Below are 14,372 nucleotides of genomic sequence, written 5' to 3'. Positions count from 1 at the left end.
TTTCGAGATTCACCCAGTCATAGTCCTGTTTGTCTTCATAATCTTGCTACTAGTAAATGGAGCCCTAAAGAAGTCGTACAATGTGAATGACTGCAATAATGTTGCAATGCATAGATTAGCCTATCAGATCCAAAGTCTACCACGGGATTTGGGAATGACAGTTAGCGTTGACCAAAGAAAACGGCGATAAGAGCTGACTAGTTTGTGGGTTTTGAAAGGCGGTTTGATGCTGTCAAACGGGACCAAAAAATACTATTTTGACAAAAATCTTAAACGGTTAGTGTTCTGCTGGTTACCAGAGACACCTTGTGGTAGATGTGAAGATTGCGTTTCTTATTTTCGTTCAAGACAAAGTGGAACTTCAAGGGGAAAACTCTTAAAAGTGTTTGACATGGCTATGGAAACAGAATTCTTTGCTGGTAATCATTCTTTGCTTCAATTATAGCACACTTCTTCCTCAATATCGGTTTTATATAGGCTTTAAGTCAGTGGCAATTGACCATGCAAACAAGAGCCGAGATTGGAAGTTGCATGCATTCACCAAACAATAACTGAAGTTGTTTTTCGTCGTGCATGGCAGTTAGATGCTTTATACATGTGAAGTTTCTGCAATATTAGCAGGGAAACCCGATTTTCCAAGGCAATGTTTTATATTTGCTTGAGTCTGCTCTTCACTCCGTTGTCAGTTTAGCTTATATTTCACTGATCTTAGTAGCAGAAGCATTTTTTATTTGTGTCCTTCAATGATCACGTTAGGCTGCGTTTCATTTTATTTTTTAAAGCGGTTTGACCGCGGCGGAGGCCCTGGTAATGTCTGCAGTTTTCGTTTTGGCGATTTGAATTAGTCTATAAATAAATCTCTTTGCTAAAATTCGTCATCTCTCCCATGTCTCATTCGACTAGTAGTTGTTCTGAAATGTTTATTTCTTGCCTACATTTTACTCCCTTTATGTTTAATATAACACACATACATTAATTATTAATTTTGGTTGCCTATCCTGACGTGAAGTTTGTTCTATAGAAAGTATTTTACTCTAGCCACAAAATTCAGGAAATTTTAAGGGGGGGGGGTTCGGCATGGCCATTTTCTTGCCTGCCGAAATCCACTCGGCAGGCAAGAAAATGGCCTTGACAAAATCTCCCCCTTCTAATTTCCTTTATTTTGTCACTAGAGTCAAATACTTTCTATAGAACAAACTTCACGTCAGGATAGGCAACTGAAATGAATAATGAATGTATGTGTGTTATATTAAACATAAAGGGAGTAAAATGTAGGCAAGCAATAAACATTTCAGAACAACTACTAGTCGAATAAGACATGGGAGAGATTTACTAATACACTTGAAACATATAGCCAAACCGAAAACTGCACGGGGGGGAAAGGAGTACCGGTAGTGTTAATATTTAGGCGCAGCAGCGCCACTATACTTTTGAGACAATATTCTATAAGAGGAACAGGAGCTCAAGCAGTAGGACATTTGAGGTGCCGGTACTCAGCTCCGGTGAGCTCCTTCCCAAATCAAGCACTGTGCGAGATTTTACTTCTGGGTTAACCGAGATTAATGTATCACACAGGTATTCCGAAGATTCCATATGTACCCAACACTGGAGCTCGAAACGTCTTGTGTTTCCAACACTACAATGCAGAAGAAGTAGGTGTGGCAAACATGAAAGAAGAGCTGTGTGTGTCCGGTGTCTTCCTGTTGCGCAGTGAGACTCCACCTCCTTTACACACCTGAATGATCCCAACTGAGGTTTTCCCAGCAGGCTTCATGTAACTGTTTACCTGTGCAGGTGCTGCTGGGCAGAAATATGGAGGACTGGCTGAGATTCTCAGTCTGTTACTGGCACTCCTTCTGTGGGACTGGTAATGAATGTTCACGAACACACATTGATTGCTTCAGGTCACTCTCATTTATACTGTACATAGACGACAGAAACATTTGTACATTTAATTCAATAAAGCACGGTCTCTTTCATAAAAAAAACAACCCCGATCTCTCATCATGGGTCTGTCACGATGACTTCATGTGATGTATTTGGTTTTCCTCCATTCGACCCACCACCAGGTGCTGACCCTTTTGGGTTCCAGACACTACACAGACCCTGGAATGAGGGTGCTACCCCCATGGAATGTGCCAAGAAGAGACTCCATGCAGCCTTTGAGTTCTTCACCAAACTTGGTGTGAGTGAACTTCCACCCAAATACTGTACCTTTAATATTTTGTCTTTAAGAATGTACAGCTTTAAAAAAACAACATGTAAACCATATAGATTCATGTGTATGTTCTTTTCAGGTGAAGTACTACACCTTTCATGACAGGTATTGTCACATTGTTCCTACAGTATCAAATCAATTCATCTTCTTGGTAGTCGGTAGAGACATGGATAGAGTGGCCATTTATGCCTTGAAGAAGTTGCACCGTCCAAGATGCTTGATCTAACTGTATACTAACTGATCTATGTTACCCTCTTATCCATCCTGTTGTATAGGGACATGTCCCCTGAGGGAAGCACTCTGGAGGAGTCCAACAGCAACCTGGATGAGATGACAGACCTGGCCCTGCAGCTGCAGAATAGGACTGGGGTGAAGGTGCTGTGGGTCACCTGCAATCTGTTTGCTCACTCAAGGTCAGCTTTCCTCATCAACCTTAGTCATTTTTACACTCCAAAGGTTATTTTTACACTTCAAAGTGGAAGAGATGATAATCTGTTGTAGGCTGTATAATAGAGGATATATTGTATATTATTGGCTATATGCATTGTTTTTCACAATATTTATGTCTAATTGTCCATCTTTCACGATGAAGCCATTTCTTTGCCATTCGACTTGGAGCCTACATTTCTTTTAATTAATGTTGTATTTATTGCTAATACCATAGGTACATGAATGGAGCAGCGACCAACCCTGACTGCCATGTTTTGGCCTATGCTGGGGCCCAGGTGAAGAAAGGACTGGATGTAGCTAAGAAGCTGGGAGCAGAGAACTTTGGTGAGATGAGAGAATAAATAATATCTCATAATTAACCACCATGATTTCACTGACTCTGTCTTTGCCACCACCTAACCTATGCATGTATTTTTGTCTCCTTGTGCAGTCTTCTGGGGCGGCAGGGAGGGTTTTTACTCGATACACAACACTGATGTTGGCGCTGAACTGAAACATATGGCAAACTTTTTCAAAATGGCTGTCAGTAAGTAGCTAGCACTGCTGTGTGTGTAATACATTGTTACCATAATACTGTACCAACTTTTAACTGTCCCCTACCATTTTCAGATGATAACCTGATTGTGTTTTTGTATATCAGAGTACAAGGAGAAGATAGGGTTGAAGTGCCAGTTCCTCATTGAACCCAAGCCCAAAGAGCCATGCAAACATCAATACGACTATGGTAAGGCTTTTAGGTGTATAACACAACATTAACATAATGTACACATTGTAAGGATATACTATGTGGTTACTGTTGAACTATGGAGGCCCTCAAGAGTTAGTTTATCTGCATTACTAACCACATCTAAAAATTAGATGCTAGAAAATCTCTGATGCCTTTAATTTCCATGTTACATCTCTTTGTACATGTTGCTGTTTCACCTTTTTATAGATGCAATGAGTGTCATAGGCTTCCTGAAGCATTATGAACTGGACAGCCACTTCAAGCTGAACATCGAACCCAACCACACCACTCTAGCTGGGCATTCCTATGAACACGACGTCATCATGGCCTCTGTGTAAGTCGCCATGTTGACTTTCACGTTTCCCAAATCAACCCCCTATCCCCTGCTCTCTACCTTGATGGACTTGTGTAGGTCTGAAGAGATTGGATAGGTCGAATCAATATGTTAATGCTCCACCTTGCCCTCTGATAGGGTAGATGTAATGATAGGGGAGGTATAATTTTCACCATATTTCTTATACCTTTCAGAAGTGCGTAGGGGTTAGTGGTATTTTTTGGACTGGGTAGTTGACGTCATTCCTGGTAATCTGGATGTTCCAGTCCAGTTAACCTAATAAGCCTGTTGTTCTGGTGTGTAGGTTTGGCATGCTGGGCTCTGTGGACTCCAACACAGGTTCTCCTGACCTGGGCTGGGACACAGACCAGTTCCCCATGGACATCAGGAACACCACCATGATAATGAAGGTGACATAGGAGATAATGGACACACACACACAATTACTAATAAACAGTTATTTCATTATGATACCTATCAGAACGTCAGCAGAAAGAACATAAGAAAATGTATTGTTTTATCCTCCCCAGACTGTGATAGAGCAGGGTGGTCTGCAGCCGGGGGGTCTGAACTTCGATGCTAAGGTGCGTAGGGAGTCCACGGACCTGGAGGACCTGTTCATAGCCCACATTGGAGCCATGGACGCCTTCGCACGCGGCCTGAGGAACGCAGTCAGGATCATAGAGGAAGGAGTTATCACCAGCATGGTCAAAGTAATGAGGCATAATTTTCATTCATTCATTCGTTCACGTAATCACTTAATCACTGGGATGGTCAAGGTACTAAGACAATATATAAATTAATATATTCATGCACTTAACCTTATTTTACCAGGTATGTTGGCATTGCAAGGAGACAAAATGTACTATCTGTGCCAAAGAATGCTTATGTATTAGCTAGCTATGCTCAAGCTATATAAGCTTTTCCACACAACATCGCTGTCTTCTGACAGGAGCGCTACATGAGCTTCAGCCATGGTATTGGTCAGAAAGTAGAGGATGGCAGCACCTCATTGGAGGAGCTGGAGGTGAGGTCACTAGTGGAATAACAACATAGTACCATCTCTACAGCACTCATGTGTTTGTAACAACACTGTTGATTCAATGCTACCAAATCAGTATAATGTTAATGGCAGCTTTTGTTGTTTATTCTCAGGACTTTGTCAAGCAAAATGGGGAGCCCAAAGTCACATCAGGCAAACAGGAGAAATATGAAACAGTCTTTAACCACTACCTGTGAAGACATGTGGTGAAGACTTGTTTGACCATGAAACCCCTTGTCCTGAGTGGTATGGTGTCCATCCAGACCTTTCATAATAGTATGCTTAGAGAGTGATATAGTTTCACGTGACAAACTATTCTAACAGTTATAGTATAAAGAATTAATCAGTGGAGTCTTGTGAATGTGGACTATTTTAATGCACACTCCTGTAATGTTGACATATGATTAGATTGTGAGGTCATCAACGGTAAAGACCAGAAATATGAATTTAATTTAGTATACATTACATGGCATTTCAAATACTGAATTAATGAAGGAATTAATTAATTGATCAGTTTTTCATACTGGAGTTGAATAAAAAGAAGCAAACCCTATTGTGTCAGTGCTTTGCATTACTATTATAGTTATTAAAATAAATATATATAGTGTTGCTTCTTATGTTAAGAGTAACATTAAAAAGGTTGATGTCTTGGCAAAAAGACTTAAAAAAACGTTATACACTATTTAATAAGGCTGCCCAACATAAATAAATCAATCAAATTTATAAAGCCCTTTTTACATCAGCCAATGTCACAAAGTGCTGTACAGAAACCCAGCCTAAAACCCCAAACAGCAAGCAATGCAGATGTAGAAGCACAGTGGCTAGGAAAAACTCCCTAGAAAGGCCAGAACCTAGGAAGAAACCCAGAGAAGAACCAGGCTCTGAGGGGTGGCCAGTCCTCTTCTGGCTATACTGGGTGGAGATTATAACAGAACATGGCCAAGATGTTGAAACGTTCATAGATGACCAGCTGGGTCAGATAATAACAATCACAGTGGTTGTAGAGGGTGCAACAAGACAGCACCTCAGGAGTAAATGTCAGTTGGCTTTTCATAGCCGATCATTCAGAGTTAGAGACAGCAGGTGCGGTAGAGAGAGTCTAAAACAGAGACAAAAGAGCGAGAGAATTAGAAGGAGCATACTTAAATCCACACAGGACACCGGATGAGACAGGAGAAATACTCCTGATATAACAGACTGACCCTGGCCCCCCAACACATAAACTATTGCAGCATAAAAACTGAAGATTTAGCCTTGAGAGGTCGAGAGACACTGTGGCCCTGTCCGACGATACACCCGGATGCCCTCAGAAATAAAATACATGTTTGTATTGATATCCTCACAATCCTACGTATCTACATAATCACCCCAAGGCAAAATACCGGTATGTAATACAATCCATAAGAGTTATTTCCTATGTCTGGCAAAGAGTACTGACTGTGAACCGGTTTGGTAACTTCCTCCATAGTGTAAAATTGTAGACCGATAGACACCTTTCCAGTATACGACACACTGACAGTATGAAAGCCATCGCCATCTGAACGCATTCAACATAGCCTACATTTACGTGTGTATTACTTCTAAACAAAGTAACTTTCTGGGGTTCTCATCAGCTTACAATTATGTTTTGATTCTTGCTTGAACAGTCGCTAAGATTATTTGGTTGTGATATTTGCTAAATAGCTATTTTGGATGCAGCAGTTGTTAGCTAGAATGCTAACGCTCATTGATATAGGCTGTAGCAAAAGCCATTTTACTGGTTGAAGTTGAAGTGTTTTTTTAAAGTATAATGCAGTTGATTTGCGATGATGACACAAGCATTATTATTAAGCAGGACATTCATACAAGGCTTAAAAATCCAATTATAATCCAAAAGTAGTATGAAATGCACTCATAAGCAACATGTAAATATAGGCTCTTTTCCCCTGTGTTCTATAAGAACTCCCCTTGATCTGCCACCAACTTTCGCGTATCGCCCTCGTGAGGCGATGTTTGCAAACACAGAAACTGGTCCATAGACACCTTTCCAGTGACATCATATCATACTACCCTCTCTCAGCCAGCGCTCCAACCAGCAGCCGAGGATTGACCAATGGCCAGATAGCGTGAGCTCTGCTCACCGATGTGCTGTTCCTGATTGGACGGTTCAGATACAGAGAGGGCGGGACACCAAACCTGCGAACCCGAAGTTCCTACCTATCTCATTATCATAATATTTAGCATCCTCTGAAACCATCTGAAATGTCGGGTGGAATAATTTTCATGGTTTTGAATACTTTTCTTTTTGATTAACGGATAGATTTTAAATATTACTAGGCCTACGATCTGCTAAAGCAACTGAAATAGGATGCTCAATAGTCTACGCCAGTATATAGAATATTTGCTATTTTTGAAATAATAACTGTTGAACTGTGATGAGATTTTATTGCGCACTTTATTCCATGATCTCGGCTACTTTTTGTTTTTGCAATTTAGTTTCAGGTTATAGGTTAGGAAACATTCCGAGCAGTGGTGATTTATTGAATGAGTTAGCCTATTCATTTCAAGTAGCCTAGTTTAATAATAGAATAAATATGTGGACTTTTCTTGGAATTGCAAGTTTCACCTACATTTATAAGAAATGCGACGCAGTTTTGGAGTATGCTCACAAAGAGATAATCTTGGCGGCTGTAGTGTTCTTGGCAGTGGGGATGCTGCTATCCTATGTCAGGTACCACGGACATACATGCAAGGTACCCCAAATTCTACAAGTACCTCTGGAACTTTTATTATCCCTACCGGTCATCAATACATTTATACCGAAACCCTCAGCTGTCAGGCACAGGAGTGGAGAGAGCGCTTCAAAGAAGGTGAGTAATAATAACTGTAGAATCTGTTGAAAAACAAAAACAAGAAATAAACTAGAATAATAAGATTGGCCTACTTCATTATACACTATACACAATAAAATAGTGTCCAATTATAGTGCAAAGACTCATTTTTTTGACCTTCTATGGTAAAAAAAAAAAACTCCTAGCTTTCTCTCTTAACAGGGAGGTGGCAGGAGGAAAAGAGTGTGTTCCTCAGCCATGGAGAGCCCCCCAGCAGCAGGGGACTCTCCTGCATCTCAGGAGCCGGATGTGATCATAGTAGGGGCGGGAGTCCTGGGGTCGGCCATGGCTGCAGTGCTGGCCCGGGACGGCCGGAGGGTCACTGTGATAGAGAGGGACCTGAAGGAGCCTGACAGGATAGTGGGAGAGCTGCTGCAGCCTGGTGGATACAGGGCCCTGCGAGAACTGGGAATGGAGGGTGAGTGGTCTGGAGCACGGACTAGAGATCTTTTAGTGTGGGGTCTACGTGTAAAAAGGTGATAGCGTGAGGAAAACAACCAATGGGCTGACTCGCAACAAGCCCTTGCATTAAATGGGGGCTGTGCTCAACGAGCAAGGCTCACTGCAGGACCTATATAGGGCTTATGACAACTTTATAAAGGCCCTAATAAAGGCTTTAAAAGTTGTTTGTTTAAAGTGGGACAAAAAAACTGTAGCAAAGACACCCAAGTCCCTATTTAATGTAAAGACATTCCTTTTTGACACTAAAGACCTGAGTTAAATGAATAATGAAAAGTTGCCTAACCCAGGGCTCTCCTCTCAGGTTCAGTGGAGGGGCTGGATGCCCACGTGGTGAACGGCTATGTGATTCATGACATCGAGAGCAGCACAGAGGTGGAGATCCCATATCCCCAGGCAGACAGCAGTATCCAGTGTGGCAGGGCCTTCCACCACGGACGCTTTATCATGGGCCTGCGCAGAGCCGCCCTCGCTGAGCCAAAGTAAGGCTGGGAGAGAACCTTCACTATACCTGTTGGACATGTCATTACTATCACTAAGGCCACACGTTTTTTTCCTGACCACATGACTTGACCAGGACCAACTCCAGGGTTTAGTTCTTATAGGCTGATTATGTTTTTCCTTGTCAGGTCATGTGTTCAGAAGAACCTGTCTCTATTAATTCCATCACTATAACTACTGTTTCTTAATAACTGGTACTTTGCTCTCCCCTAGTGTTACGCTCATAGAAGGCACCGTGTCCAGCCTGGAGGAAGAGGATGGCTGTGTGACAGGAGTGCAGTACAGGGACAAGGAGACAGGAGACACAAAGGTCAACTCTAAGTTTGCGATGCAGCTTATACTCTGTTACTCTCCAGATAGCCGTTGCTGTGTAAAATAGCCCCATGCTGATACTTACAATTACACTTGATAGTATTTACACCTATTGATTAGCAGTTCACCAGGATCCATTGATAAGACAAGCAGTGTAACAGATGTGTTTTTAACTGTTGTAATTGTGTTAACCTGTCCCATAGGAGGTCCATGCAGCAGTAACTGTAGTAGCTGACGGCTGTTTCTCAAAGTTCAGGAAGAGTCTGGTAGCTGGGAAGGCCCAGACCTCCTCTCACTTTGTTGGATGTATCATGAAGGTTTGTTCAAGTATTATATTGAATGAATGAATGAATGAATGAATGAACGAGTGAATCGAACCGACCGACCAACCAACTAACATGTGCCATTTAGCAGACACTTTTTACCAACCAACCAACCAATTATTAAAATGCAGTCAGACTAATGTATTTCCTTTCTGTCCTCTCCTGTCGTGGTCAGAACTCTCCCCAGTTCAAGCCCCACCATGCTGAACTGGTCCTGGCCAACCCCAGCCCTGTCCTCATCTACCAGATCTCCTCCTCAGACACCAGGGTTCTGGTGGACATCAGGGGAGAGATGCCCAGGAACCTCACAGAGTACATGGCTGAGAAAATACACCCACAACTACCAGGTAAGGAATTTAGGGTATACAGTATAGAGATTTAAACAGCATAGCTTTCCCATGTGTTCAACGTCCTTTACATTGTATTTTATTTATTTATATATATTTTTTACCTTTATTTAACTAGGCAAGTCAGTTAAGAACAAATTCTTATTTACAATGACGGCCTACCGGGGAACAGTGGGTTAACTGCCTTGTTCAGGGGCAGAACAACAGATTTGACCTTGTCAGCTCAGGGATTCGATCTTACAACCTTTCAGTTACTAGTCCTACACGCTAACCACTAGGCTACCCTGCTGTATGGAGGGATGGAAGGATGACTTCGGGCCTCATGAGACTTAAGGGCAAACTAACCATATCCACCACCAATGTAAAGCACCCACATGAATATGTGCTTGAGAGCTTCAACACACGAAGAGTAAATGACGCATTATGGGTTGACATTCACTCTGTGTTGATTTAAATTCTTTATCCACCCATCTTTGTGGTGATGAATGTGTGACCTCTGACCTGACTCTGTTGTCTCTTCTCTAGAACACCTAAAGGAGCCGTTCATGGTGGCTCTGCAGAATGACCGGCTGAGGTCTATGCCAGCAAGCTTCCTGCCTCCGTCCCCAGTCAACAAGCCAGGTAGGACACAAGTACTGACCACAGTGTTGGGCTGTGTCCCAAATGGCAAATGGAATAGGGTCCCATTTGGAACGCTACCTTGGAGAGTTCAATGCATGGTCGATAAACATTTGTATCTTTAGCTAAGTAGATTAAAAGCCTGACCAGATCAGATATTGTTCTGAAAAAGATGGTCCCTCCAGCAGTGTAAATGTGTAATGTTAGTGAGGTGTGGACTGGGGCTAACATGGGCCTTTGTCCTGTTCCAGGTGTGCTCCTGCTGGGTGACGCCTACAACATGAGACACCCTCTGACCGGAGGAGGGATGAGTGTGGCCCTCAACGACGTCCTGATCTGGAGGAGCCTGATGAAGAACATCCCTGACCTGTACGACAACACAGCCATGCTCCAGGTAAACTCACATCCCTAATCTCATCTCCCTTTATTATGATTACTACATTTCCATTACATTTTGGTCATCTTATCCAGAGTGACTTACAGTCAGTATTATGTTCATGATTGGACAGTGGGTATTACAGAGAAGGAATAGACAGTAGAGGGGTTCAGACAGAATGGCCGACCAGGGGGATATGTGGTCCGGAGTCAGCAGCGCTTCCACCAGACCAGACTCTGCCACACACATTATCACTGTCTGAATGGCCTTGGTTGGAATGTGTATTGTTGTTTTGTGGAATGTGGGTCCATATTGCATTGCAATCACCTGCTACCACAGAACGTTAGGGAGTTTTTTTTATGTGCGGCACAGGGCATATTGTTTCTGTAATCCACAGTGTTGTAGTAGTCAAAGGAATAGTTACAGGGCAATGTTAGGATTTACTGCATAAAGCTGAAATGTAAAACATGGAATTTTTTATTTTTTTCAAAATAGGCAAAGAAAAAATTCCACTGGGAACGCAAGTCATCACATTCCTTTGTGGTGAATGTGTTGGCTCAAGCCCTGTACGAGTTGTTTGCTGCAACAGACAGTGAGTCTCCTTCTCTGTCCTTTTTACTATCCCCTGCCAACACATGATGGATAGAATAAAGTCATACATACATGGTTATGCCAAGTCTTTTGGTGCATTATAACAACTCTACTTCAATCATTTATTTTCTAACGGTCCAGTACTTTTTCTCAGTACATGTCCGTATACCTCAAATTACTGACACTAAACACTTAGCTAGGGCGATTATAGCAAACAGAGAGGCAAATTTAGGAGATATTAAGCATAAATGATTTCTGCTGAAATAATTTTTAGTGTTAAGCCTTGGATTTTACTAGCAGGGTATAGAGATATACTGTACCATTTAGCATAATCTCCTTTATGGCTGACATGCATATTCATATGAGCTGTTTGGTGTTTGTGTCTTTTCAGATTCTCTCCACCAGCTGAGAAAGGCATGCTTCCTTTACTTCAAGCTGGGTGGGGAGTGCGTCAACGGTCCCATTGGTCTTCTCTCAGTGTGAGTCTCACTAATGTGTTCGACACACTTCAAAACTGTTACAGTTGATCCTTGACTGTGTATGTCAATGCAACATTCCCCATTCAAAAAATATAAAAAAAGATATGTATGTAAAATATTCACAGCGTGTACAAAACAATAGGAACACCTTCCTAATATTGAGTTGCACCCCCTTTTGCTCTCAGAACAGCTTCAATTCCTTGGGGGTATGGACTTTACAAGGTGTTGAAAGCGTTGCACAGGGATGCAGGCCCATGTTGACTCCAATGCTTCCCACAGTTGTGTCAAGTTGACTAGATGTCCTTTGGGTGGTGGACAATTATTGATACACACGGGAAACTGTTGAGTGTGAAAAACCCAGCAGCATTGCAGTTCTTGACACACTCAAACCGGTGAATCTGGCACCTACTACCATACCCCGTTCAAAGGCACTTAAATCTTCTGTCTTGTCCATTCACATTCTGAATGTTACACATACACAATCCATATCTCAATTGTCTCAAGGCTTTAAAATCCTTCTTTAACCTGTCCCCTCCCCTTCATCTACACTGATTTGAAGTGGATTTAACAGGTGACATCAGTAAGGGATCATAGCTTTCACCTGGTCAGTCTATGTCATGGAAAGAGCAGGTGTTTCTAATGTTTTGTACATTCAGTGTATATAAATGTATATTGTATGTGCACCTGTATAGACATTAGAGGACCACATTGGAAATAAGCCTTCAGCCCTTACTGTGTTTTTATCCTCAATAATATGTTATGTATGTAACGTTGTCTCACTGCTTGGGCCGCATACTACTATTAATGATCAAATTCAATCAATCAATCAATCAATCAATCAATCAATCAATCCTCTATGGTTTTAATTAGCTCTCAATCCATTCTATTCCCAGGTTGACGCCCCGTCCGATGACTCTGATTGGACACTTCTTTGCCGTGGCCTTGTACGCCATCTACTACAGCTTCAAGTCTGAGTCATGGTTCACCAAACCCCGAGCCTTATTTACGAGTGGAGCTATCCTGTACCGCGCCTGTACCATCATGTTTCCCCTCATCTACTCTGAGTTCAAGTACCTGGTGTACTGAGCAGTGATCTAATCTGAGCCTTAACCCGGTGGAACGCACACCAGCCTTAGACAACAGGGTCGTATTCATTAGTGCACAAACGTAGCAAAACATTTTGCAATGGAATACGTACAAGTTCAGGTTTGCCCCTACCCTGTTTCTGCCTGTTTTCTTCCATTTAGTTTCTAGTGAATACGTTTACTGAGCAGTGCCATCACTGACCCCTGGTGGAGAACACACACACCACCAGCCTTATGGTGACATGACATACAAACAGTACAGTGACCTAAAGATACACTATGAAAGTGTAGTTAACTGTCAAGTCATTTTGGCTGTATGTATGATTTCTATGAAACCACTTAGTTTTAGGCCAACAATTTATGATTTTACTCGTTGGGTGTGGGGAGGCATGTCACTTTCTGTCCAATTATGTATTTTCTGGACAATGTTTCTGTCCATTTAGGTCAGGGATCCCTTTTGTCTCAAGCGCACCCCTAGAGGTAAAAGTTCTGTATGGCCTCTTTAATATTACACCATCCTATCATCACTATCAACAGGGATCTCGTACAGGTCTCTAAAGTGACCATTATTCAGTGCTGAAGCCTTTGACCTTGATCATATGTTTTTATCTCTGCCTAAAGGTCTGCTCAATAAGACGTCTCCTGAGGAGGTCGTCTGAATTGATGGTGACAATTATTTAGTAATGCCTTGTATATTCAGAATTTACATCACAACCATGCATTTACGTAGTGTAACAGACAATGCGTAACAAGAGGTTTGCGTTAGCAACTCTTAATTGCAAATTTGACCAAATAACCAGCTGAATATACAGTAGGACTGACTACAGGTGCCTTGTCTAACCACTTTGCTGCTAATTGAACATGAGGACAAAACATGTCCTTCCTGCTTGTAAACTACAGTGGTTGTGTTCTATCTTCTCTTCATGCCAATGACTTCTTTCAACCCGAAGCACTTACACAGTTGGTTCCTCCACATGAAGCTGAGTGTGAATGACGGCTCAAAAAACACAGTTGGCTGTTTGTCTACCCTGATTCCAAACGGTGTCCTTATTTTGTTCTGAAAAAGTATGTTCCTTGTGCATTTGCAATTATTTTAACTGTACATGTACAATCAAATGATTATGTATTAAACTGTTTGATTGGTTCAAGTCAGATCGCCTGTCCTTAACTTTTGCCAAGTTATAGTTTTCCTGCCTTAAAACAGGTTTTTACACATTGTGACAAGGGATCCCCCCAACACATCTCTGGTACTTGTTTAAAAAGCGATTCTTCAGTTGTGAGAACCTGCTGGAATAAAAGCGTGACTTAATGCCTGTCTGAGGATTGCAGTGTCTAGAAACCACAAGTGACACACACATTCACCCTCCTGTGTGCCTGGAGGAAGAAGAGGGGAGGGTTGCAACAGAAACAAATAGCACAATGAAATGGGAGCTGATTCAGGACCTGAGATAGTTGAATGTAGCCCAGCCCCAAAACAAATCCCTGACCGATGGTCTACTGCGCCATCCATCTCTTCAGCAATTAGGGAAGAATTCATGACACAATTTTGCACTGTGTTGGTGAGAATATTTACTTGTAATTGTATTTGGTTTAATTTCTTGTTTAATAAATAAGCCATTATGGAGTTAAATATCTTCCTT

The 14,372-nt window shown here is 41.9% G+C and overlaps 2 protein-coding genes across 4 annotated transcripts; both read left to right on the top strand.

The window, feature by feature from the left end:
• The first annotated feature begins 108 nt into the window (after positions 1 to 108).
• LOC115181102 (xylose isomerase) lies at positions 109 to 5,324 on the top strand. 2 transcript variants are annotated; one of them, XM_029743170.1, is made up of 14 exons: positions 124 to 419; positions 1,576 to 1,652; positions 1,795 to 1,867; positions 2,070 to 2,185; positions 2,298 to 2,323; positions 2,494 to 2,631; positions 2,883 to 2,992; positions 3,099 to 3,194; positions 3,309 to 3,392; positions 3,603 to 3,729; positions 4,034 to 4,139; positions 4,260 to 4,442; positions 4,682 to 4,756; positions 4,885 to 5,324. In XM_029743170.1, exons 1-14 carry the CDS (start codon positions 227 to 229, stop codon positions 4,966 to 4,968), a joined length of 1,488 nt encoding a protein of 495 aa, XP_029599030.1. In that variant the 5' UTR covers positions 124 to 226; the 3' UTR covers positions 4,969 to 5,324. The 2 variants fall into 2 exon arrangements, with proteins under 2 accessions (XP_029599031.1, XP_029599030.1); XM_029743171.1 differs by lacking the exon at positions 4,682 to 4,756 and having other exon boundaries at positions 109 to 419.
• A 1,308-nt stretch (positions 5,325 to 6,632) lies between these two features.
• Positions 6,633 to 14,358, top strand: LOC115181075 (squalene monooxygenase). 2 transcript variants are annotated; one of them, XM_029743167.1, is made up of 12 exons: positions 6,633 to 7,151; positions 7,190 to 7,620; positions 7,804 to 8,059; positions 8,405 to 8,582; positions 8,815 to 8,911; positions 9,117 to 9,230; positions 9,412 to 9,583; positions 10,109 to 10,204; positions 10,453 to 10,595; positions 11,073 to 11,169; positions 11,560 to 11,647; positions 12,541 to 14,358. In XM_029743167.1, exons 2-12 carry the CDS (start codon positions 7,345 to 7,347, stop codon positions 12,731 to 12,733), a joined length of 1,710 nt encoding a protein of 569 aa, XP_029599027.1. In that variant the 5' UTR covers positions 6,633 to 7,151; positions 7,190 to 7,344; the 3' UTR covers positions 12,734 to 14,358. The 2 variants fall into 2 exon arrangements, with proteins under 2 accessions (XP_029599027.1, XP_029599028.1); XM_029743168.1 differs by having other exon boundaries at positions 6,633 to 7,620.
• The last annotated feature ends 14 nt before the right edge of the window (positions 14,359 to 14,372 follow it).

Source organism: Salmo trutta, chromosome 3 (genome assembly GCF_901001165.1).
Source record: "Salmo trutta chromosome 3, fSalTru1.1, whole genome shotgun sequence".
Taxonomy (NCBI): Eukaryota; Metazoa; Chordata; class Actinopteri; order Salmoniformes; family Salmonidae; genus Salmo; species Salmo trutta.
This window is presented reverse-complemented; position numbering and strand designations above follow the sequence as displayed.

Excerpts from the sequence above, each read along its gene's own strand:
- LOC115181075 (XM_029743167.1), top strand. The coding sequence starts at position 7,345 with ATGTGGACTTTTCTTGGAATTGCAAGTTTCACCTACATTTATAAGAAA. Across the intron at positions 9,584-10,108 it reads AATACACCCACAACTACCAG|AACACCTAAAGGAGCCGTTC; the intron begins GTAAGGAATTTA and ends TCTCTTCTCTAG. Across the intron at positions 10,596-11,072 it reads ACAACACAGCCATGCTCCAG|GCAAAGAAAAAATTCCACTG; the intron begins GTAAACTCACAT and ends TTTTCAAAATAG.
- LOC115181102 (XM_029743170.1), top strand. The coding sequence starts at position 227 with ATGCTGTCAAACGGGACCAAAAAATACTATTTTGACAAAAATCTTAAA. Across the intron at positions 420-1,575 it reads GGAAACAGAATTCTTTGCTG|GTATTCCGAAGATTCCATAT; the intron begins GTAATCATTCTT and ends TGTATCACACAG. Across the intron at positions 1,653-1,794 it reads AACACTACAATGCAGAAGAA|GTGCTGCTGGGCAGAAATAT; the intron begins GTAGGTGTGGCA and ends TTACCTGTGCAG.